This window comes from Vanacampus margaritifer, chromosome 18 (assembly GCF_051991255.1).
Source record: "Vanacampus margaritifer isolate UIUO_Vmar chromosome 18, RoL_Vmar_1.0, whole genome shotgun sequence".
NCBI lineage: Eukaryota > Metazoa > Chordata > Actinopteri > Syngnathiformes > Syngnathidae > Vanacampus > Vanacampus margaritifer.
The window spans coordinates 9,258,850-9,284,872 of NC_135449.1; the positions used below are offsets into that span (position 1 = coordinate 9,258,850).

At 38.9% G+C, this 26,023-nt stretch overlaps 1 protein-coding gene across 4 annotated transcripts in view; it reads left to right on the forward strand.

Moving 5' to 3' along the window:
- sdk2b (sidekick cell adhesion molecule 2b) overlaps window positions 1–26,023 on the forward strand; it is a 223,279-nt gene that overhangs the window by 161,981 nt on the left and 35,275 nt on the right. For all 4 annotated transcript variants that reach the window (XM_077550843.1, XM_077550845.1, XM_077550846.1 and 1 more), the window contains exons 3-10: window positions 4,294–4,400; window positions 6,007–6,154; window positions 19,177–19,310; window positions 19,756–19,867; window positions 19,932–20,122; window positions 22,064–22,147; window positions 23,621–23,815; window positions 25,146–25,262. In XM_077550843.1, the coding sequence (XP_077406969.1) occupies window positions 4,294–4,400; window positions 6,007–6,154; window positions 19,177–19,310; window positions 19,756–19,867; window positions 19,932–20,122; window positions 22,064–22,147; window positions 23,621–23,815; window positions 25,146–25,262 (1,088 nt within the window). The remainder of the gene's footprint in view (window positions 1–4,293; window positions 4,401–6,006; window positions 6,155–19,176; window positions 19,311–19,755; window positions 19,868–19,931; window positions 20,123–22,063; window positions 22,148–23,620; window positions 23,816–25,145; window positions 25,263–26,023) is intronic.

Below are 26,023 nucleotides of genomic sequence, written 5' to 3' on the forward strand. Positions count from 1 at the left end.
AAAACTCTTGAATACGTCTGGTGAATGACGAGAGCGCGGCGTGGGGGAGGGTGACTTTCCCAATCGCATGTTATTTCTTTAGGAACGCTACGGACACTTACCTTGCTTTCTTTATTGGCGTTTCACATTGCCAGTCTACGTCACTACGCACTGAATGCGTAAATACGTAAATAACAATGGCGGCCTACGTCCAAGTAAAGTTTCTACAAAATGTATTAAACCGGAAATTATTTTTGAAAAATGAATCTCATAGTTATGTTAGGAACAACCAAATAAATAATATAGAGCAAACTTGTCATGACAGTCGGGGTTTCTTTTAAACAAAAAAGCAGGCTAGCCGAGCTATTGGAGCCAAAAGTCAAGCCCGAATTTTCGGTATCTAAAGGTGCTTTTCGATTGGCTGCTGCTAGATGACGTCACTTCTGCATGACATACTTTCAAACGTCCTTATTCAGGAAAAAATATACTAAAAATCACATTTAAAATCATTCCCAGAGGCTCATGTATTAAATGAATGACCAAAGACTAAAACAAAGGACATTTTGGCTATAATTATAGTTACTTTTAGTTAGTTTTGTTAACATAAAATTTGTTTCAGTTAGTTTTCTCTTTTTTTTAAGCATTTTCGTTTTTATTTCGTTAACAAAATTGTTTTTTTAATTGTGTTCTTGTCGTTAGTTTTTGTTAACTAAAATAACCTTGGGTTAATCGCAAATCGACTATATGTGTGTTTGATTTTCATGCATTTTCGTAGCCCAAAATTAACCTCAAATGCTTTCTGCGTCTTCTTGGGCTTGGTGTCTTGAGACTCGATGAAATCCACCAAAATCGCGTTACACCACCGACGTCGCCATTTAGACCAGTTTTAGTGAGTCTAAAATCGAATCTACTTTTTGTCTCCAAATGGCCAGATGTTCTGGGGTCGTGCTGTATAATACGTTACACTTGACAAAGAGGGTGAACCTGTTTTGATGTTGAGTGGCATGTTATTCTATGAAAATAAGGCCTCTTGTGTTTACTGTAATGTGTCTCAATACCTTTGTCCATCAGGTGCCAAAGCTGGTGCACAAACTTTCTTGCCTGCAACTTTTAATTACAACTTCAAATACAAAACAATCATTTTGCACCATCTTCCTCTTCCACGTCCTGCTGTCATCATCACCACCACGTTTAAAGGTGAGGAAGATGGCGAGCACAGCACGCGGTGTCAACTTTTTCACTTCCCGCAACAACTTTGTTTTTTTTCCTGGACAAAACGCGTTGCGCTAGGCTGACTCCCAATTAAAACGCGTACGAAGACTCGCTGGCTGATAATTTGACTGCAGACTGTTTGCGTGACCCCCATACCAGCGTAGCTTTTATCCGACCCGAGCCACACTCCATTAACAATTTACAAGGTTTTGACGCTTGCCTCCCTCCAATTAACTGCTTAAATGAGAGAAATTCTGCAACCTCGACGCGGCTGAGGTCCTCTCCCGGTGGCAGCGCATTTGGGTGTATTAGACTTGTAAGAAAGCCAAAGACATCATTGATTAGCGGCGTTAATGTGCATGAAAGGGGTGGATGTTGCACTGCATCCGTGGTCAAGGTCAACTACTGTACTCTTCCAAGCTTGTGTGCATATTTGCATAAATGACATTTTAAAAAAGATGTGTGTTTTCTGTGCCTGTGTGTGTGTCTTAAAGAAGGAGGGGGGGGGGGGGGGTCCTCACTGTGGGTGGGGTACCCTCCAGAGAATCATTACCACTGGAGTAAACAGCAGCAGCTAAGCTCTGCTGTCCTCTGCGCCCTTGCTCATCCATTAGATGGTCTTAAGTGTGTTTGTGTGTGTGTGTTTGTGTGCACATACACACAATACACAACCATGTCACGTTTAAACGGGGGTTCAAACTAGATCGCACTTTGTAAAAGTGTAGCGTAAAAGCATCGGTATGCTAACTAATGTGTTAATGCACGAAAAAAAAAATGTTTTGGATTAACATAGTAACAAAGTGTTGTTGTTGTTTTTAGTAGTCATGATAGCGAATGTGCTAAAGCGCTAACAAACGACAGTAGCAAAATTATTTTGTTGTTGTTATGCTAACTAATATGCTAACGCAATAACAAACGTAGTAGTTACGTTTTTGTGTAATTGGGCCGACTAAAGTGCTAAAGTGCTCACAAACTAGCTGAGTTTTTGTGTAGCTATGCTAACTAACATTAACAAAAGCCATTTTTCAGTTTGTGTTCTTGTCCGTTCTTACGTCCTTATGATCTCTGAAATGTAATTAGCTGCGTCCCAAGTCGTGTTCCAATTGAAAGTATGCATAAATCAAGGACACACAGAATTGTTGTTTTTGTCAACTAGCAAGTGCACCGCCATTCCAAAGCCTTCTTATGAAATGTATTTTTGAGGACGTAGCCTGCTTAGGAAAACCGTACTCGTCAAGTTCACAAGACCGTCCGTTCTTGATATTGAGAAAGGACTAAAGAGTCGTTTTTAACTAGCGTAGTAACATGATGACAAACAGTTTAGATTTGCTTGATTGTGCTAACAATCTATTGTCATGCTAACTTGCGTGCTAAAGCGCTTACAAACTACCCTGAACAAAAATGTCAATTTTATTGAGCTGAACTCAAGGGGTGTAAGACTTTTTTTCTGTGTAAACGAAAAGGCCTATTTTTCTCAACGTGTGTTAACAAATCTGCCTACATCTGTTAGCGGGCATTGCTTCTTTTCCAAGATGCACTGACCACCCATAATGCATCCACCTCACAAGCCTGGCGTATCACCGGCCTGATTAGACAGCATAATTATAGCACAGGTGTGCATTCACTTGTCTAACAAGGCAATCCAGTAAATGTGTTGCGCTATGTGAGGAAAATGGTCGTCACACCAGGTACTGACTAGCTTTCTGACCCGCATCCCTGGATCCCCCCCAGTACAGTAAGGCTGCACTTTTTTATTGTGGCCTTTCTCTATAGGCCGCCTAAGGCACAACTGTGCAGTAAATGTGTTGCACTGTGTGAAACGAATGGTGGTCACACTACATACTGACTGATTTTCTGACCCCGTAGTACAGTTAAACTGCGGTTTATTGTGGGATTCCGAAGGCACATAAGTGCAATAATCATGTTGTCTAATTAGCATTTCGACACGCCACACTTCTGAGGTCTCAGCGGAGAACTGCCCACTAACACAAATTTAGACTTTGATTTCAGCTCATGAAAATTGACCAAAACAATTGTTGTCGTTTTATTTTTGGTTGAGTTTAAGTTGAGTTGTTGCATAAGCAAGCTGACTAGCGTGCAAAGTGTCAATGTTTCAGGCAATTCACACGATTTCTCCTCGCTAGTTGCCTTCTTTGTCAACGCACAGTTGGCGCATTTTCATTGGATTGTGCCGACCTTTTTTTTTTTTTTTTTAATTCATGTTATTTACAGCTAGCATTTATTTTTCATGTTCTATTCATTTTATTGTGCTTTCATATAAAATATGTAATTAATTAGGGAAGCATGGATAAGAGAAAAATTATATTCATTGAATTTAATTTAAAGGAAAAATACTATAATAGGATATATATTGTTACCGGGATATAAAATTACCTATCGTGATATAACAATTTATTAACTATCCAAGATTGCACAACTCTAAATGTATGTAAGATATCAAGATATTGACTTTACACCGATCTGATCGGCTGGATCGGGATCGGACGATACTTAGCATTTTATGCAAAATTGGTGATCGACTACAATGTCTGAATTTTTCCGATCGATTAATGATGTCTTCATTGATCAGCTCCATGAAATAAGACACATTATATTTCATGATTATCAGCATTTTTTTTTTATTAAAGAATTGTTTTATTTTTTGGGCTGTCCCTTTCCTCCACGAATGGCGGCGGTCAACGGTCGAGTAATTATAAAAGTTTTTTAAACCGATGTATTGCTCCATCTTCTTATCGAATTGGTGATCGGTTATCATTTGTTTCAAACTTGTTGATCGCTGAATGACCAAAAAAATCCCGATCGTGTAAAGCCTACTAAAAAACTGTATGCATTCTGTGTAACCTTGCTAGCTAGCTAACGTACCAACAAACTACTTGTAGTTTTTTTTTTTACGGAACTAACTACAGTATCTTACATACGAAGATATTATCAATTTAAATCAAACTAAGTGTAGGTTTTATAAAATCATGCTAAGAAATTTATTTTTGCGTAATCTAGCCAGATTACAGAAATCAATTTTTTGGTTTTCAATAAAAGCTAAATCGTGTGTTTAATGTCTGTCCGTGTATATGTTTGTGTTAGGTATCTGATCCCATCGCTGGACCGCTCCCATGCCGGCTTCTACCGCTGCATCGTCCGGAATCGCGTGGGAGCGCTGCTGCAGCGTCGCACTGAAGTGCAGGTGGCTTGTAAGTATCATAGTGTGATTGTGTGTAGGTGTGTGTGTGTGTGTGCATACAAACACACACACTGTGTTTGATTGACAGTGCATTAAGGAGCGAACAGGCGGGCAGATGTGTCGCTGAAGGATGTACCTGCTGGACAGCTGTTCCACTCATTATTATTATGATGATTATGATTATTACTAGAGTGATATTGTTGTTGTTGTTGTTTTTTTGTGCTATTGTGTAATACCGCCCCCGCAACATCTGTCGTCTCCCCCTGGCAGGAAACGGGCGTGCAAATTTAGCTCACTTGTCTCGTTAGTGGGATGTAGCAGAACGCAACGTGTGTTTGCCGTTTTCCTACAAGGGTGCACCTCTGGAACTCGTTCTCATCACGCTTGTTTACACACAGTTATTGCGAGAGTGTAAGAACGCATTAAGCAGGGTTAGGGAAGTCGAGTTTCAAGCCAGGGGGTATCAAAGTAGGGTTTTAAATTATTAAAGCTTCTGAGTAGGGTTAGGGTTTCAAGTTAGTGTTTGAAATTGGGTTTTCAAACCAAAGTTTGAGATCTGAAATAGGGTTTCAAACCAAGGCAGAGGTACGGTTTTAAGACAAGTTTAAACAAGGTTTGGAATTAAGACGTCAAGTCTGGGTTGTGGTTTTTTGTTTTTTAAATCAGTGATTCTCAACTGGCGGGTGGGGACCTAGAAGTGGATTCTGCACCCATTTTGGTCACTTCACTAGCTACTCTTAAACAAATACAGTACAGCTCAACCTTTGACTAGCAGATGTCATAGCTAGCAACATGCTAATGGTGGTAAGTCAAGCTAAATTGAAACCACGTTCATAAATGTAACCACTATGTTTCACTCCCAGCCATTTTCACTGAAGCAACCCCCTTCGCTCCTGGCTGTTTTACTGGATTTTGACAGATTTTGCCAGGCCCACAGAATATTCTGTTATATTGCTATAAAAACATGGAACCTATCAAAAGGAAGATTAAAGTCTCTTCTTTCATCAGGAAAAAAAGTATATTTGTATAGCTAAGTTTAGTCAATATTCACAAATCTGTTTAAAACAGAGCTTTTTGCAACATGGCCCTGGTTGATTTCTTATACTCAGCTGCCACCTGCTGGTCGTTTTTGTAATAGCTACCATTGGTTCAAGCGTTCTCTTCAGTTCAAAGGCTGCATCAAAGCCTACTGTATGCTCTAGAATAAAAAGTTTTTAAAAAAAAAACATAAAAAACTAAGCAAATAAATTCAAAGCGAAAAATTAAATATTTATTATAACTTCTCTAAAATGGGTGGCAAATTCGCAGCAGCGGGTCCCAGGGTGACAACAGTTGAGAAACACTGATCTAAATTACGGTTTTATATTAGGGGCTTAAGCCATGGAGTGGAATAACAAGCATTGCTACTTTGACGAATGCGCTCATTTGATGTGCGATGGAGACGGATGACAGTCCAACATCAACGCACCTCAATCCGGCATCACAGAGCGGCGGTAACCGCGGCAACAGCACGGCGCCGTCCATCAAAGCCAAGCCGTGCGGGATTGGGGGGGGGACGAGCCCGACGTTGACTGACCTTTCGTTCCTGCGTGTCTTTGTCTGATTTCTCCTGGCAGTCATGGGCAGCTTCGAGGAGGGTGAGCGCGACCAGTCGGTCTCGCAGGGAGAGGGCGCCGTCATCCCTGCGCCTCGCATCCGTAGCTTCCCGCAACCGCAGGTCACGTGGTACCGGGACGGACGCAAGATCCCGCCCAGCAGTCGCATGTGAGCCAATTATTTCCATTCTTTTGCCTTGACTCGCTCTGTTTATTAATGTAATCGAATTTTCATCTGGAGTAGGGTTTTAAACCAGGGTTATGTAGCCAGGCTTAGGGTAAAATAGTGTCTTGAGTTTTATCATCTAGGGTCTTAAATAATGGTTTCAAGCCAGCAATAGGGTTTCTCAGTAGATTTTCAAATGAATTTTTAGCCAGGGTTAGGGTTTAAAATTAAGGTTTAAAATGTTTCAATTTAGAGTTTTTAGCTTCGGTTAATTCAGGTGCCAAGCCAGGGTTAGTTTGTTAACCAGTTCTTAGAAATTAGTATCTGCATTGGGGTTTCAAACCAGAGATAGGGTTTCTCATTAGGGTTTCAATTTAAGAGTTTCTAGCCAGGGTTAGGGTTTAAAATGAATCTGTCAAGTAGGGTTTGATTGTTTATCAAAACTTATATATTTGCATCTAAATTAGGGTATCAAACCAGTATTAGGGTTACAAATTAGAGTTTCCAGGCAGGGTTAGGGTTTTAAAGTACAGTTTTTTAGCCAAGGTTTTTCCAAATTCAGGTTTCAAGGAATAGAGGAGCTAAAAATGAATTAAAATTAATGTTTTGGTTTGGGTTTTAAAAATGGTTTCAAGCCAGGGTCGGGGTTTCTTAGTAGGGTTTTAGATTAGTTTCTAGTCAGGGTTAGTGTTCCAAAGTAAAGTTTGAAGTCGGAGTAAGGATTTCATATTTGGATCTGAATTTGGGGTTCAAAACAGGGTATGTGTTACAAATGAGAGTTTTTGGCCAGGGTTAGGGTTTTAAATCGGAATCAGCTTCACTATCCCAAACCTGTCTACGAAACATAAAAATAACAATGACCAACAGAGGGCGACATAATGAGAAGCCGAGCACTATCAGGACCCAAAGTTTTTATTTAAAAGGAAAACATACTACATAAGGAAAAGGATTGAGGGACAAGGCTCAACCTCTGCTTCTTTAAAGGGGGGAGCACAGTATGAACCTGGGGAAAAAAAGTAGGGTTTTGAACTTTTGAGCCTGGGTTATGGTTTCAACGTAAAAATTTTTGTGTGAAGCTGGAAGGGGTCACAGAAGTACCCCGAAAAGCCTCGATATTCATCATCCTGTTAAAAAAAAAAAATTCTGTGAGGTGGTAGAGTTCTGCTTGCTAGGACTGCCCGTACATCCTTCCTGACTATTGATCTGCAAATACAGGAAAAGTCTGGTTGAAGTTATTGCTGGCAAATCATGTCTGACCAGTTATTAAATCTGAAGGTTCATATGTTTTTTTTTCTTCCCACCCTGCACTGTGATGTTGTCGGAAAGGTCACGAATCTCCACCGCTTGTTAAACGTTTTATTTTTTTAACCTCACTAGTTCATTTAACTTTCATCTTTTGGTGCTGAACTCCCGTCTGATCCTGTGAACGTTTGGCCTCTCACCCCCCCCCCCCTTTTTTTTTTTCTTTTCATTTTGTTTTCTTTTTTTTTTTTTGCCCGCTACAACAGAAGAGCAAAAAGGCCACTCTGGCTCCCGGAGAAATGGAATTGCCCTCTTTGTTCCTCATCTTGGGTTTTTGAAAGAGAACCTGATCCAGTCACTTTCATCTCAGCTCGTGCATTGTGTTTTTTTTTTGTGTTTTTTTTTTCCCCCCCTTCCACCTTCTTGTCTGTCTTCATTTCGGCCTCCAATTTGGAGGTTGGTGTTTCTTTGGCGAGGCGCCGTCGGTACCCGCTGGTCGGATCCCAGGATGCCCTCTAATGGGATTATTTTTCCCTTTCCGCTCCTTTCAAACGGGAGGGGACAACGGGAGCACAAGCGCGTGATAAAAACAATCAATTGCACTGCTAGTTTGTTACATCTATAGTCTTGCTGTTTTCTATGTGGCTTATTATTATTATTATTATTATTATTATTAGCATTATTTTAAAGATAATTTTGATTGACTATTGTATATATTGGGGTGTTAGTCGTGCAATTTCCCCATCACATCTGCATTTGTCGGGAGTGGGAGATGACCTTGCCCTGGGTTCAAGTGAATCCTCCTTATCGGCTCTTCATCATCCTCATCATCCTGATGAGTAATGATTGGCCGGGTAGGAATGACAATGAGGCTCCGAACCTTTTAAAGACGCTGGGACGCAAAAGGCTTTAATGATCTCACTGCTCTCGAAAAAAAGCGCAGGTTGCTTCGGGCAACCGAGTGCTTGAATTGGCGTGCTTGTGACTGTGCGCTAAGATGATATTTTCAGCCTGGATTTGATTAAATGATGCATTGTATCGCAATTATGACGCTATGTTTATTTTAATATAATGGATTCATACAGATAGTACTTTACTAATTATGTATATAAAAAAAAAATGACGAGATTAAAATAAATACGCTATATAATTACTGCGTATAATAATAATGAATAAAAAGCTATGTATAATAATAATAATAATAATAATAATAAATCCAATTTCAATGACACTCTCCACCCCGGCGCCTTTTTTTTCCATCTCCAGGTGTCATAACTTTAATTTTCGGACTCCCCGAGGGTCCGCCTGGCCACTCTTCATCACACTTCCGCGCTAGACCAAAGGTACGAAAAGGAATATAATTATACAAATCTCCATGTGGAAGAAGCACGGTTTTCATCTTCGCAGCAGAGAAATGTCAGGACGTGCCTGCGGGCTGTTGTTGTTCAAACAACTTTGCTTGCTTTCTTTCTTTTTTTATTTATTTTTACACTGCCATCCATCTTGTTTTTAACACCATCGTGCTAATTTGTGCACCTACATGCTAATGTGCTAACATAATACGTTTAGTTTTTGTGTCTAAAATAACAAGCAACTAACTAGTTCCTGCATAATTATGCTCAAATTACAGAATTAAATTTTTGTTTCCCCATTATTAACTGCGAGACGAGGCAGAACCTTGCCACAAATAGCAAAAATAAATAAATAAATAATAGTCATCATAAGACCCCCGGGTGTGTTTGCTAGGTGACCTAACAACAACTGACTTACCACATAAACAATTTCAATCTACACTTGTAGCCCTTACTATCGCAAAAAAAACTATTCTTGTTAACTGGAAAAATAAACTAACACTGAATATCGACCAAATGGTCTAACCTCCTCATAAATCACATTTTAATGGAAAAAATATCTGCCTCAAATAAAAACCAAATATCAAAATTTATAGAAACATGGTCTACGTGTATAGAATTTTTTAACCTAATTCTGGTTACTTAATTCTGCCTGTTAGCGAGAGCCACCACATCGTGATAACTTACATTGAAGTTTCTGCATTTGGCAATTTATTATTATATTATATTATTAGTATGGGATTTTTTTTTAATGGGCTTTAGGTGAACTGATGAATACACACACGCTCGCACGCACACACACACGCACATACACATTCTCACCCACATGCAAAAAAATAAATATATATATATATATACAGTATATTTATATATATATATATATATATATATATATATATATATATATATTTTTTTTTTTTTTTTTTTAATAAAAAATAAAAAGGAGAGCAATGATGACATGTCAAATCGAATGAACAATACTGAGCTCTCCATAAAAAAATAAAAATAAAATAAAAAGACCCCCAGGATTTGTTCATTTATTTATTAGAATCGGAAAATAGGTTCAAACAAAATCTGCAAACATGTGAAGGTTATTGAAGGTACTTTTTGGCTTGAATTGTTTTCACGAAACTCACAGAAGAGTTTTTAGTTCACTTTGACGTAGAAAATCGTCGTCAAGACGCCCACTTGACACGTAAATCCCGCCCTTCAGGATCTTGGAAGCACGCAAACCCACACCTGGTATCATTTGTGCGCAATGTGCCGGCAGGTTCATGCAAGCTGGCAGACATTTTCCCTCACCGCGAGTATAACTACTCTGCCGGTGACACACGAGGTCTTCTGCCGCGCTCATATTTTCCCTCCGTGGAGGTTGAAGTGATTCCTCGCCGGCTTGATTGACGGTCGCGGTGCTTTACAAACGAGGTCATGGAAGGGCTTCGAGCCGGGCCGAGCCGTCTTTGTTTTGATGTACAGCGCAACACGGGCGGGGGGTGGGCGGGGGGACGGGGGGCATACGGCATTTGCCAGTAAATCCCATCGCTCTTCTTGGAGCCCAGAGACTTTGGCAGGGTCCTTTGCATTCACTCTGCCTGATTTGTTGTGTAATTTGGGAGCAACTTAATGTACTGTATAATAAGAAAGAAGCTCCTTCAACGAGCGCATTTGCTCAGAATTCTCGGGCTTTTTGCGGGAAAGGGGAGTAAATAACTGACCTATTGACAGCCAGGCAATATTAGAGCTGCAAAGATTTTTTAATCACATCTTGGAATTTTTGATTCATCATGATTAATTGCTTAACTAAAAAAGCATTTTATCAACATTTTTTGCCTGCCAAATTTAAAGAGCACCTGTTATGGGATGTCGTCCACATTTTTGGATCCGCTGCACATTTTATTTTTATTTTTTCCCCAGGAGAGCTCAGTATTGTTCATTCGATTTGACATCATCATTGCTCTCCTTTTAAAAAAATAAATAAAATTAAATTAAAAAAAAATATATATATATATATATATATATATTTTTTTTTTTTTTTTTTACATTTACATTTTTATATATATATATATATACATTTTTTTTATTTTTATTTGGGTGAGGATGTGTATGTGCGTGTGTGTGTGCGTGCCTGTGTGTATTCATTAGTTCACCTAAAGCCCATTAAAAAAAATCCCATACTAATAATATAATATAATAATAAATTGCCAAATGCAGAAACATCAATGTAAGTTATCACGATGTAGTGGCTCTCGCTAACAGACAGAATTAAGTAACCAGAGTTAGGTTAAAAAATTCTATATACGTAGACCATGTTTCTATAAATTTTGCACATTTTCTGATCTGTTAATTACTTGCATGATTTAAAATGGAAAAAAAAAGGAGACCCCAATATTTTGGCTAGAAACAATATTCTGGATGTCTAATGCAAACATTTATTGAATGCTTTAGTTTAATGCACGCAGTTATGGTTATTGCTCAAACGCTACCTTTAACGACGTAACTATCCGCTGTCAAAATTAATAGTGTGATTAATCTGCGTGCTTGGTCTGAAATCATTATCCGCCAACTGCCCTAAAACATTTAAATCCCACTTCTTACTAATATAGCGAGTCGGAGGATGACAAAGTGGTCAAGGTCTTGTGCTTATCAGTAATTATTGCTGGTAGTACAGTTGCCTGCGTTTTGTTGCGACTCCCGCTAGTATCAACAATTTACGTCGGTCACAAAATTATTCACTAGTGACGTTTAGTTAATGGCTGCTGGCCATTTTGTAGACATTCGGACCATAATAATAACTACGGATTAAAAATAGCACTCACCATACAGTAGCTTATATATATATATATATATATATATATATATATATATATATATATATATATTCCAATTACGATGCAATGGAACTGTAATTACGATTCACTCTCATTTTTATTACACATATTCACACGTAATTACATAATACGTAATTATCCATAAACACAATACAATTCACTGTGATATGAGATACTTAATCTCGATATCCAATACAATTCACTCCAATTACATGCAGTAGGATTCAATTTAATTATGTTGTGATTCATTCCAATTAGATATAAAAGAGCCACCAATTGATTCCAATTGCTATGGAATTCACTCTATTTTCCATGTAATACGATTACCTCCAATTACAGTGTGAACCGATTTACTTGCTTATGTGATTCTCCCCCAAATTACAATATGGTTCGCAAAATGATTCCATCGAAATGCAATCTGATAAGATTCTCTCTAATTACAATTCGATAAGATTCACTGCATTTTCACTCGAATGATGTTGTGATATGATACACTTTAATTATAAAGTGATATGCTTCCCTGCAATTATGATTTAATATGATTCCTTCCAATTACAATATGACAACAATTCGCTCCAATTACAATATCATCCGATTCACTCCAATTACCGCAAAAGGAAGGGACACTTTCGTAGTCTTTTCTCCCGACAGTGGTGCATATTTTGCAGTATTTTTTTTTTTTTTGCCATTTCCTTTCCCGTCAGCCACGAGGGTCGTAACCTCACTCCTCCATCCTCATGCCTCCATTACCAGCCAACAAATGGCAGCGGTCAGCGGCCGGCCTCCCCGCGGCAGTGAGCGAGCGAGGTTCGGTTCGATCGGGGGTTCAAGTGGCTCGCACGTCCTCGCGAGGGCACACCACAGCCGCCAGAAAAGAAAGGAAGCAAAAGTGCGAGGTACTCGTCAGACCGCCGATGAAAACGCTCCATGGTGAAAGGGGAAGATGAGGCGGGGGAAGGAATGTTGTTTGTGAACATTTGCAAAGCGAGGGCGACGAACTTTGATTTGTGTCTCGCACCGAAAGCAATCTTGGTGATGAAGAAGAAAATGATGCGGCGAATAAACCCACAAGGTCAAAACGTTGACGCGATGCAACTGATAGCCTTAGAAAAGAGACTGATTCAGAACAGAAGAAAGTTCTGATGTCACACCATCACATCATTTCAATCTTTGGTGCCACCCAACTTGGTCCACTCGTGGCGGGGTCAGCCTGCGGGCCGTAATTGTAGTTGATCACATCATAACACGTTGTAATTGGAGTGAATTAGCGTCATAATGAGAATGGATCATATTTGATTGGAACGAATCATATCAGTTTTGAGGTCTTAATTTGATTGAATCGTGTTGTAATTGGAGTCAGTTGTGTCATAATTGGATGGAATCTTATCAAATTTTAAATGGAGTAAATCATTTTTCATTGTAGCTAGAGTCAAGTATATCTTGCCGAGATTTGGTGAAGCAGCATGTGACTCATCGCGTAAGGTTATTTACAAGTGTCCTTTTCCCAGAAACAAATTATAATTGAAGTGATTCTTATCAGAACGGGAATAATCGTGTCGTATTGTAATGGGAGTGAATCGTGTGGCACTGTAAATGGAGTGACGAGTCCATCGTCATTGGAGCTAATTTTGAGACTTGGTGAAACGGCACTTGGCTCGCTGCGCAAATTTCTAAACATCCTGTTCCAAATCACATTTTGTAATTGAAGTGATATATATTAAAATGGGAATTTTATTATTTTAATGGGAGTGAATCATTTTGCATCATAATTAGAATGTAGTTGCTCAATTATGAAGAAAATATTAATCACGATTAATTTGGTAATAATTGAAATCACAAATAAGACTGATTTGTTTTTTGGTACAAAATAAGAAAATGTTGAACATATTAAGACAAATTAAAAAAAAAAATGAAACACTGTAATTATGCAAGTTCCTTTTGGGTCAAACAAGATTTATTTAATTAGTCATTAGAAATATATACATTTAACTAATTCACTCCTAGCCATTTTCACTGAAGCAACCCCCTTCGCTCCCAGCTGTTTTACTGGATTTTGACTGATTTTGCAAGGCCCACAGACGATTGTGTTCTATTGCTACAAAAACGTCCATACCAAAAGAAAGATTAGAGTCTCTTCTTTCATCAGGAAATCTGTTTCCGTTTTGCAGCAATTAGCAATAGAATATAGCTAAGTTTCTTCATTATTCACAAATCTGTTTTAAACTGTAGGGAAAACAGCTTGTTTGAAACATGGCCTTGGTTGATCTCTTATACTCTGCTAGAACCCGCTGGGCGTTTTTGTAATTATAACCATTGCTTCACCCGTTCTCTGCAGTTCAGAGGCTGCATCAAAGCCTTCTGTATGCTCTAGCATTTTTAAAAAAAACAACCACATAAAAACGTAAAGATACGTCTTTGGGACACTGGTAATATTTAAAATATAATGCATGCATACGTTTTTGGGAGCAAATGAGTAAAGAACTCAAAATTCATAATATATATATATTTATTTTTTTTTATTTATTATTATTTTTTTTTATTCATGCCAATTTTGGCATTGTGGCGTGCAATAATTGAAATTGATTGTAATTGAATATCAATTAATTGCAAAGCGCTATGTACAGTATAGTATCGTGTCATAATTGGATTAAATGGTATCATAAATAGAGTGACTTATGGTATTGTAATCAGAGTGAGAGTTATTTTTTTTAACCATACTGTAAACTGGAGTGATTCATAATATAATCGAATACCGTGTCATTGCATCAACAGCTAATTGGAGTGACGCAGATTGTGTCGTAATTCAAGTGAATGCATTGTAATTGAAGATCATCGAATCCTAAACCACTGCTGCCATCTGCAGTCACGGGGGGCTTACGTCCTCCAGATGTGGACTTTGAGAGCAAGTTCTGCCCAAAAAAAACAAGTTACATTAGATACCTTGTCTGTGTTTATTTTTCATCCTTTACATTTTCAACGGCTTTTCTTCATATTCCAACTCTTTGCGTCATCATTCCTGCCCCGAAGAAGCGGCATTCCGCTGGAGAGCATCGCCTTGGCACGCCAGACTGCTGCTTGCAAAAGCAACTTGGCTCAGCTGTTTTTATTATTTTCTATCCCCACTCCCCCCTCCCCCTCCTTTTTTGATGCAAACGCCAGTTCTGCCAGAAGCGAGAAACAAAGCATTCGCGCCGTCACGTGTAATCAGCTTCACTCAGTTTTAGTTGGAGTCGTTTACTTTCAAGTCCGAGACTTGAACACGTCGCATCCTCTTATGGTAATTCAGGTTCGATCGGAAGTTGAAAGATGGACATTAGAGCATCATCAGATGCACAGAATTTACTATACAGTATATGTAGTCTTCTGAAATGTAGGTGGCCAAAACATGCCGAGTTAAAGTTAAACTGCGCTAATGAATAGGGGTGTTGGGCGATTAAAATTTGTATTCATAATTTAATTGCGTGACTTTGATAGTTAACTCACGATTAATCTGTTCTAAATGTACAATAAATATTTTTTCTAAGCTTCATACGTTTAGCATAAAAGTGGAAAAAAAAATTGACTAATGGAAATACGGCTGCATATTTTAGTCATTGATACTATAGTTCATAGAATTGAGTTCAAATTAAAAAGATGTACTCTAAAAAACGAGTGTGATATTGATTCGTGTTGAGGTTATTTTTCTGCCACTAGATGGCATAATTGCATTTGTAAGACATGTGTGACAGCTCAGTGCATTTTTCTTTTTATATTACGAGCTGCCTAATCTTTAATATTTTTTGAAGTAACTTGTGAAATACTGCACATTTTTAAAATTGTAATATACAACTTGACCCCAGTCTCCACAAATATATAAATTATTATTAAATTTATTACTGCAAAATTTTGACGTGGACGTGTATGCTGCGTTGCGACTGGAATTCCCCCAGTATAGACTTTCCAAGTTGGGGGCGGTCATTAATCGCACGTTAAAAAAAAATGGAAACTTTTAATTAACTCAAAATTAACGCATTCATTTTGACACCCCTACTAAAAAATAATATCAGTACTGACTGACTGCCCTGTGAGTGGCTGGTGACCATTCAAGGGTGTGCCCTGCTTCTCACCTAAAGACAGCTGGGATAGGTTCCAGCACGCCCGAAAACCTAGTGATGATAAACCATTCCGAAAATGGCTAAATGAATGCTACAGTATATCCGAGACGACCCCGAGCAGGACTAAGTGGTCTCTTGTGGAACCCGTCCCATCACACAGCCCTGCCTGAACGTCCTTAACCACCAAGTAAAGAAGTCAAGTCCCAAATTGAGTCGCCCCCGTTTTCCAAAGGTCTTCGGGAGTCACCTGGGACTCACTCTGGACAGTTACTTTCTGCTCACATCCCTGAAGGGATCCATAATTCATAGACGCGTCCGGTATGTCGCCGCCGTGCCAGCGAGCCGGCATTAAATATTTACCGTGGATTATAAACGGGTCCCCCCTCTAGCCCCCCTTTTTAGAAAAGTCCCCAGACTGGTGGGCGTCATGGACCCATTTTTGATGTGTTAGCGTATGTCAGTGAGACTTCCTGACCTCCTGTTGTTTATTTTTCAAACATGTTATTTAGACAAGTATGAGCATAACAGGACATGTATCGATATTCCGATACTTTTGTGAGTTTCCACATTTTAAAACGGCGAGCTACAACATTGAGCTACGTCGTGCTAAAGCCAACTCGGTAAACATACGCGGTGCAGCTCAGCCTCTGGCTAGCAGACGTCAAGGCTAATTATGTTTTATGTTGGATTTTTATTTAGGTACAGAACTTTGTGTCAGGTGAAGCTCTCTATAAATAAGTTAAGGCATTAAAAAAAATAATAATAATTGGTGCGGCATTTGAGCAGCCTCTAACAAATGCCCTTGGTGTTTTTATAGCATAGTAATTTGTAACCGTTCAAACTGTTGAACTTGTCTCTGCATCCTTCCTAAAGAGAAGACGAAATATTGACGTTGTACTTTCCTTTACAAAAAAAAAAAATGAAGCGATGTCAGTGAAATTGTGTCTGTAGTTTGTGCAATTGCAATACTTAAAGGGACAGTGTGTATTATTTAGCGCCATCTAATTCATTTAAAAAAGCCACTATTAATTTAAAAAAAATATGCAAAATAATTCACTTTAAAAATCCACTATTAATTTAGAAAATACTGTATGTGTTTCTAGCACGTGAACGTATATTTTTTCATAGGTAGTGTTCCCTCACTTTTCGCTGCTGATACGTTCCAAGACACCACCTCCTCCCCCCAAATCCAATAAGTGAATTTCCGTGAATTTTAAGTTGATTTTCTTTAATTATTTTAATTTTATTTTTGTCGGGATTTAACCCTCTATACCTCTTAGTTAAATGAAGGTCAGAGGGTTACAAACGTTCACAACCACTGCTCACATCCACATGTTGGACTGCCTTAGCTGCAAATGCTAATAGCGACAAGCAGCATGTCTCCCCCAACCCCCATCCTCCGTCGACATCCTGATGACGAGACAGCGGCAAGGCAGGATAAGCGAGCGGAAATACGGGGTTAAAAGGTACACGACGGGGGTGGTGGTGAGGGATTGAAGGGGGGCTGCATTTCTCACCGGGATTCAACACGCAGTAATAATTGTGACACGTGAAGAGCAAGCTGTCACGTTTTGTTCCATACGGCGCCAATGCTACGTAGCAGCCGTTTGAATGCTGTGAGACAGCTGCAAATGCTGATTGAGGACGATAGGTGGTGGAAATTTCTAATATTTTATTTATATATAAAAAAAAAAAAAGTGCTTTTGTTGACCTTTTTTTGTTTTTTTGTTTTTTTACTGATTTTCAAAGTTTTGGGCATTATTTAAGAATGTCAGACCAGGTGATTTGTAATTTTCTATTGTCCGATTTGGCACCCTGTTTATTTTGAGTGTCTCCTGACCAGAAGAAAAAAATTGACTTTTTTTTTTTAGTATTCATGATATTCAACTGCTTTTTCAGCATTCTTGTCATTAGCAATTTTCAAATGAGCTCCTGCTGAGTTTTAGGGAGCACTTTTGAATGTCAAATTAGAGCCCGTATTGATCGAGAGTACCATCTGGCAAGAAAGTGACAGTCGTCTCATCGCGGAACTCACTTTTCACCATTTTTGTCATTAGCAATTTTCAGCTGAGAAATGAAGATTTAATTTGAGCGTCATATGAGCAGAAGATGGGTGAAAAAAACGTTCCTAATAATGCTATTGATATAACACATTTTTCAACAGTCTTTTTATTTGCATTTTTTAATTTTTTTAGGAAATATTCAAGATAGTCAGATATTGGATCCATTTACCTCATTCAGCATCCTTTCAGTCCAGAAGAGCCAATTGAATTCTGTGCTGCATGATCATGTTTCATAACGCTTATGCGAGGAGCAAGAAAAGGATGTCAATATTTACGCTCTGTCCGCGCCGACACATTGTTTACGCGCTCTTGATCAATATGGCTAATGTGGCTTGAAGGGTGTAATTATGGCGTTCAAATGTTTAATGCGCTCTCCGGCCGCTTGGATGAAAGCATTAAATATAATTTAGCTCTAATCAGATGAGATCGTCGTTGCTTGTTTTTCAAAAGCTGAAATGACTTCAACCAGTATTTTTAGGCATACAATTGGCTTGGTAGCGCCCCCAAGATTTTTTTTTACTTTTTAAACTTTTTAAAGTAGCTCTAAAGAACTTTTCAACCTTAACTCATTTACTGCCATTGACGGTTATAGACGTCAAAAGTTCATTTGAACTATTTCTATTCGTTTAACTTTTTTTTCACTTTTGTTAACAAGAGTATGAATACCTAGAATTTTTTTAATTGTACATTTAGAACAGATATACAATTAGAGATTAACTCATTGACGGCTATAAATGTCAAAAATTCATTTGAACTATTTTTATTAGTTTAACATTTTTTTCCCACTTTTGTTAACTAAAAAAAAATGTATTGTACATTTAGAACAGATATAAAAAAAAATTATTAATCATTAATTAACTAGTTAAGTCATGTGATTAATTACAATAAAAAAATTATAATTTCTTGTCGCCCCCCAATTTTTTTTTTAATGAATTTATGGCAGTGAATGAATTAATCATGAGTTAACTAGTGAAGTCATGCGATTAATTACGATTAAAAAATGTAATCACCTGATGCCCCTAATTTTTTATAATCTTTCCTTTTCCTTGTCAGACGATTACATTTTTTGATTGTAATTAACTTGAGTGAGTACTTTTACCAAAGTTGTTTTTTACACAAGTAACTGTACTTTTACTCAAGTAGAGCATGTCAGTACTTTTCCCATTTCCGTCATCAATTTCCAGGTGTTGAGAACTGTGTTTTGGGCCGGGTCACGAAGGGGTCATGGGGTCATATTGTGATATGATGTTGATGTCATTAATAGCTATGCAGTTGCTATGTCCTTTATGATGAAGTTGTCAGTTGCCATGCGGTTGCTTTGGTCCGATATTAGTCACTATTATTTTATCATATAGGCCTTTATTCGGTCATATATAACTTGTGATAATATTTTCTTCCGATTGGCTGAAATTTTGCTTAGCTGTTTTTGTGTGTTCTGTTTTTTAGTGCCATCACACTTGACAACACGCTGGTCATCCTGTCCACGGTGGCGCCAGACGCCGGCCGCTACTACGTCCAGGCGGTCAACGATAAGAATGGCGAGAACAAAACCAGCCAGCCCATCACCCTCTCGGTGGAGAGTGAGTGGCCACACGCACACATATAACGGGACAACGCGTGCGCTCACAGCATTCAACCCATTATGCCCTAAAAGTGCGACAGCTCGGGTTTCGTTTCGGAGGAAGGCCAGTTTGGAACGGCTGCCAAGTCTCAAACTCTCCCGACGGGAATGCTGGCTCCTGCAGCAGAGCTGACAATTTGCCGCTTCCCAGAAGCCAGCTCATGTCAGGAGGCTGCAGGCGGGAGTATTGGGCACATTTTCTCTCTCCCTTTTAATCCCTGCCAAGTGACGGGACTCCCCAGTTTGTGATCCGTGGAGGATTCATTCTAGTCAGCGCTCGAGTAGACTTGATACTAAAATGATTTCTCCTGCCGTTTATTTTATTTCTCCCTTGCAAAGTGTGCTTTTGACATGCATTGGAGTCACACACAAACAAAAGCGCCATTAAACGTGTCTGCCTGTAGATGTGGGAGGCCCGGCGGACCCCATCGCACCCACCATCATCATCCCGCCACGGAACACCAGCGTCGTCACGGGAACGTCGGAAGTCACCATGGAGTGTGTGGCCAACGCCAGGTAAACGCGCTGAAAATTGAACCGAGTGACAAAAAGACAACTTCCTGCTTTTTGCACTCCGCAGGCCGCTCATCAAGCTGAGCATCACCTGGCGGAAGAACGGCGTGGCAGTGAGCAGCGGCCTGAGCGACTTCAACCGCCGGCTGACCATCCTCAGCCCCCTGGTGGCCGACGCCGGTTACTACGAGTGCGAGGCCGTGCTTCGCAGCAGCAGCGTGCCGTCCGTCAGCGCCGGCGCGTACCTGCACGTGCTCGGTGAGAATGTGAAATGTCAAGAACATGCTGACTTTAAATGACGTCTTAATCTTGGTAAACTAGTTGAAATCAAAAATGATCAAAGGCACTTTGTTTAATAACACAATTGGCTAATATTTATACTACTACTACTACTACTACTTTTAATAATAATAATAATAATAATAATAATAATAATAATAATTAAGGATGTCTGATATCACTTTTTTCAGACCAATAACAGTATGAGTACTCAATTCCTGAGTAGTCACCGATACCAAGCGCCGATACCACTAATACTTTTTGATACATAAAGGAAATTTTAAAGAGAGATCTATGTATCCCAATACAGCATTTTTCCTTCAAATTGCATGAAATTAATGGTAATAATCTATTCTTCTAATTTCTAGTTCCTGGTGTCTAAGATGTCTATTGACTAATATTTTTTTTTCTACTCCCAATATTTTATGAACCCTAAAAGTTGTTCAACAAACGCATGGTTAATACAATTTAAAAAAAATTTAAGAGCTGGACTTTGTATTTTATTTTATTTTTATTTTTTATTTTGATGCCAATATTTTTTCTTTTAGTGAAAATGAATATCGACTCCAAATATCGGTTATCGGTGTCATTAGCTACGAATAATCGGTATCGATATCCGCCCTCAAAAAAACACATTGGTCTATCTCTAATAATAATAACTATGATAATGATTGCCTTTTTGACCCTTTTCGGATAACAAGAAAAAATGCAACAAATTCAACAAGATAAATCCAGTTGCTAGTTGATTCAACTTTGCACAATTTTAGCAAGCATTTATTTGTATTATTATTATTATTTATTTTTATTGATATTGTAACAGTAAGTTAAAAGTGACGATTTGTTTCTTGTCATTACACTGTTGGTCAGGATTTGTAGTTTTTATTTTATAGTGCGGCAATACAAGTATTGGCCACTCTCTTTATGAAAATAAACTACAAATTACAAACTAGAAGAATAGAAAACTGTGATTAATTTTATACAATTTTAACGAAAATGCTGTATTGGGATATACAATCTTTCGTTAAAATTATCTGTCATTGTTTTTTGGGCAATGTAATGTTTCTAAAGTACTAGTGGTGTTGGTATTTGGTATCGGTGATTATTTAAGAGATTGAGTACTCGTACTGGTATCGGTCTCAAACATTCCTAATTATTCCTAATAGTAATGTTTTCTTTTTGAATCCCATTAGCCGTCAAAATCAATACGCTCAAATGTAACGGCAAGATCCGTATTTATTTTCAAGGTTGCCTTTGAATCGGAATAAATATAGTTGAAATCAAAACGATCGAGGTAATCGTAGTTTCCGACCAAATTTCTCCCAACTGTTGGAAATGATTGTTCTTTCTCAAAGCTCCAATGCCAGCCCGCATTGCGGCTCTGTAGACCGAAAGCTTGACTCGTCAGGGTTCAGACTTCAATACCCCACCTTTTTTTTTTTAATGCTATCCGTTGCCATTTTTCAGCCAACTTTCCCCCTGCTGCTAATCAGTGTCGCGGTTCTGTCGCCAGTCCAAAAGTGTGACAAAAGGTGTCGCCTGTGAAGCCGCCATTAAGCCGGCTGCCCCTGGCGAAAGCATTTGAATGCCCGAGTCGCTTTTGAACGCTTTGATGGCGTCAAGGTTGCGATGGCATTCAAAGAGCAAGGTGCGCTTAACTTTTTTTTCCCTTTGAATGCCGCCTACCGACGCCGCGCCTCCCCTGCTGCCCGTTTGAAGGTTACGGCCAAAAACCCAAGCGGAATACCAAATGTCTCTCCGTCGCCGTCTTATTTCTTTGTTTTTGCCGACCCCCCAGGGCCACCTCCTTTTTTTCCCTCCAATTAAATCTGTCAGTTCCCGTTTGAAACTTTTTGGATTGCTGCGACGGGATTTCGGATTTCATCACCGTGGCGTTTCTTCCATTCTGCTGTCTTCTCCCAGAGCCGCCGCAGTTCATCAAAGAGCCGGAGAAGCACATCACCGCCGAGATGGAGAAGGTGGTGGACATTCCCTGTCAAGCGCGAGGTGAGCACGCATTTTCTCCTTTACAACCACGGGTAGATGGGGTTGCAAAATTCAAAGCATTTTCAATGTTGGAATCTTTCCACGGGTATTCAATCATGATTATAAATGGTAGGTAGAAAATGAGGCATTTACAAAAATGAAGGTTGGCTCATTATAGGAATCTTACAATAATTGTGGAAAATACATTTTGGCATTATCCAACCAGTACAACTGAATATGCTGTTCTTCAAAGAAATGCACATACCACACTGCTTACTGCAGGGCTATTGACACAAGGCCCCATCATGCAATTATCTTCTTTATTGGATAAAGGGGTGCATTTTTGTTCACGTTTGAATGGATTGCCTCAGAAGGATGAGTAGTACTAAACTTCACATTCATGTTTTTCTTCTTCAATGACAGTTTTGATTGTGGAATATAATGCTTAAAACTTGATCAAATTCTACTTACAAATGTTATGCTTTTTAATGTGGATGTCTGCATATGTGGCCAATTTGGGCCATTTTCACATAGGGGTTTACTCATTTTTGTTGTCATTATTTAAGACATTATTGGCCGAGTGTTGAGTTGTTTTTAAGGGACAGTAATTTTCACTATTTTTTGAATTTCTAACAAGACCATTTGTCATTTTAATCAAATAGATGGGAGGGGGGAAAAAAATAAATTTTCAGAATTTTCCCACTATTTCTAACCATGTGCCGCCATTTTGGGTGAAATTTCAATGAAATCAATAATGATTGCACATTTGGTGTTTCTGGGTGGTTTCTTTGGACCAAAGGGATGTTTTGGGGCTGTTTTTCATATTCAAAACTGTCACTGAATTTTCCCGCCAACATTGACTGTGCCACCATTTTAAATTTCTTGAAAATCACAACACTTACTTGTTGGCTGGTGGTATCGTAAGTCAAAATCAAAAATTCTGAACATCACTTAAGAAATGCCCAGAAACACCAAATGTGCAATTAGAATCAGTGCTATATATTTCATTAACATTTCAACATTTTCACAAATTTTAAAATGGCGGCACTTGGTCAAAAATGGTGGGAACATTGTGGAAAAAAAAAAAATTGTTCTGATTGTGTATACAGTATTTAATGTGTGCTGCTATGAAATTATTTTTGCTAAAGTAATAATTCAATTATGTTGAAGATATGTTTGTTGAGGCTATATATATAGCTTTGGTAGTATATTTTTATTAAAATATTAGTTTATTATTCTTAGGAGAGGTCCTTGATAAGCCCGTAATGGGTTTCTACCTCACCTTCTCATGTGTTGTATTTATTTAAAAAAAATATATATATATATATTGCCATATTTGTTTAAAGATTATGTAAATAAATCATCATAAATGTTATTTCTTCAATGTTGTCACATGAAAAGTTGTAATAAAATATTTACAAAAATTTCCATAATTCCAATGGAAATTTACTCGAAATTTACATCTCACTAACCACTCAAAATGGCCGCCCGCAGGTGTGCCCCAGCCAGACATCGTGTGGTACAAAGACGCCACGCCCATCGACCCGGTGAAAACCCCGCGGTACCGGGTGCTGACAGGCGGCAGCCTGCAGGTCAACGGCCTCCTGCCCGACGACACCGGCATGTTCCAGTGCTTCGCCAGGAATGCGGCGGGCGAGGTCCAGACCAACACCTACCTCGCCGTCACCAGTGAGTTCGCCGAAGAACAGGAACGGTTTCTCGCAGATGTCAAAGATGGAATTGTGCGTTTTGGGTCCGTCAATCTTCATCAGCACATATTTCGTGAATTGACTGTTCTGACCTCAGTTCGAAGGTCAGAAGCCAGTGGTGGTCCAAATTGTTTCATTTAAGGGCCCCAAATACACAAAAATGGAATGATGCAAAGACCACTTCTTTTTTTTATTTTCTTTATTAAACACCCTGAAATAATCAATCAAGCAAGCATTTATATATTATGTATACTTTCGAGTTAATTTAAAAAAAAATCCTACATAATTTGCTTTCTTAGACAAATAGTTGAGGATTTTCCCAATTTTGGGGTGGCCTCGGCCCTCTATCCCACTAGTCTAGATCCCCCCCTGCACTCAACAGCGACAAATCCCATCTCCACATTCAGAACCAAAGCAAGAGAAAACTGCTGACCATATTTAAAACAGTTACTTGAGCATTATTGATGTTCATAAATCCAACTTTGACAGAGCAGAATGTGGAAGAAATTGTGTTATTTTAAATAAATTTGTAAATTTGCATGTCTAAAAAAAACTCTACAAGTATATGAACCAATTTATTACTTGTGGTGGCACCCATTTTTTTTTTTACACTTTTCTCAGTCTGCCTACTTCCATTTCATTTTCCTTTTTATATACTAGCAGTTTGTCATTTTTCGTGTACCAAATATCATTTTTAGTATATATCGCGGGCCGCTGAAAAATAGATGGTGGGCCACAAAAAGCCCCCGGGACGTAGTTTGGACAAATTACAAAAAGGCATTATTAGCGTAAACAAGCCAAATGAAACTTTTTTTTTTAACCAAATTAGATGAAATGAAAGCATTTCTGGTGGCATCTACAAGTGCATATACTGTAAACTGCCGCATTTTTTTTATCTCATTTTGGTCAAACCTGCTCTTGGCAAAGTGAATCAAAACACAACGAGGAGGAAATGATGCCTTGAGTGATTTCAAGAAAATTCTATGGCGCTTACAACCACTGAAGGGAATATTTACTTCTCTTTTGGGGATTCTGTGATTTTCTATTCAACTTTTTCATTCATCTATTTATTTGGTATTTCCGCTCGCTTTCTTCACATTCCCGCAGCAGTCATTTCTTATAGATGCACTGTACAGTATTGGCATTGAGATGAAGGATGTGTAGAATATGTGTAAGAATAATTCACGACACTCGAAATCAAGAGGCAGGTGCTTACAGTATCCTGAGTGGGATTACTTCCTCGCCTCTTACTTAACTTCTCTGTTGTCATGGTATACTTATTTTTTTTTTGTGTGTGCGCGCCAACGCAGGCATCGCACCCAACATCACAGCCGGACCCTCGGACAGCACCGTGATTGATGGGATGTCCATCATCCTGCATTGCGAGACTTCCGGCGCACCAAGGCCGGCTATCACCTGGCAAAAAGGTTTGCATTGCACACACACACACACACACACACATTCACATACACACCTGGGGATTATAACGTATGTTATCTATTATGCACCGGAGGATAGTTTGTGGCGGCTTACTGGCTAAAGCCGGCTTGGATCCTAAGGTTTATCCTGCACCGGGCTTTTCTTGTTTTGCATCACAATGAGGAAAACATTGTCCCGGTTTCTCCTCGTGATCCACTTCGAGTGCCTGTTCCGCTCAAGCGTTACATTTCACCACGGCAGCCTGTTCGGGCAGCCAACTTGTCGGGCCTGCTGTATACGATACTGTGATATTTATTTAATACAAATTTGTGACCCTGAATTTTACATGGTCTTGCTTAGTTGATTTTTTTTGTCATTGTCACTGCTGAGGGTAGCCAATTTGTCGGGCCTGAATTCTATTACATCATAAGATTAGGCAATGATGTCTTGTCCTCAAAACACCGAAGCTATGTATGCCATTGCGGTGTTCATGACAAACGTTGCTTTTTTTGGTAGCACCAAACTATAATTTTGGTTCTATGAAAGCGTTTTGAGACAGCTAGATGGGCCTGCGCTAGCAAATGATATCATGAGATGAGGACATTATGCCCTGAAATTTCTTCTAAGCATATTTACAGCCAACTTATGTTTTTCTTACATTTTGTTTCAGTCAAAAACAACTGGGTTCTATGGTAGCCTGTTGAGGCAGCCAACTAGTCGGGCCTGAATTTGTCTATTATGAGCGTTAAAGCATCTGCTTTGTAGATAT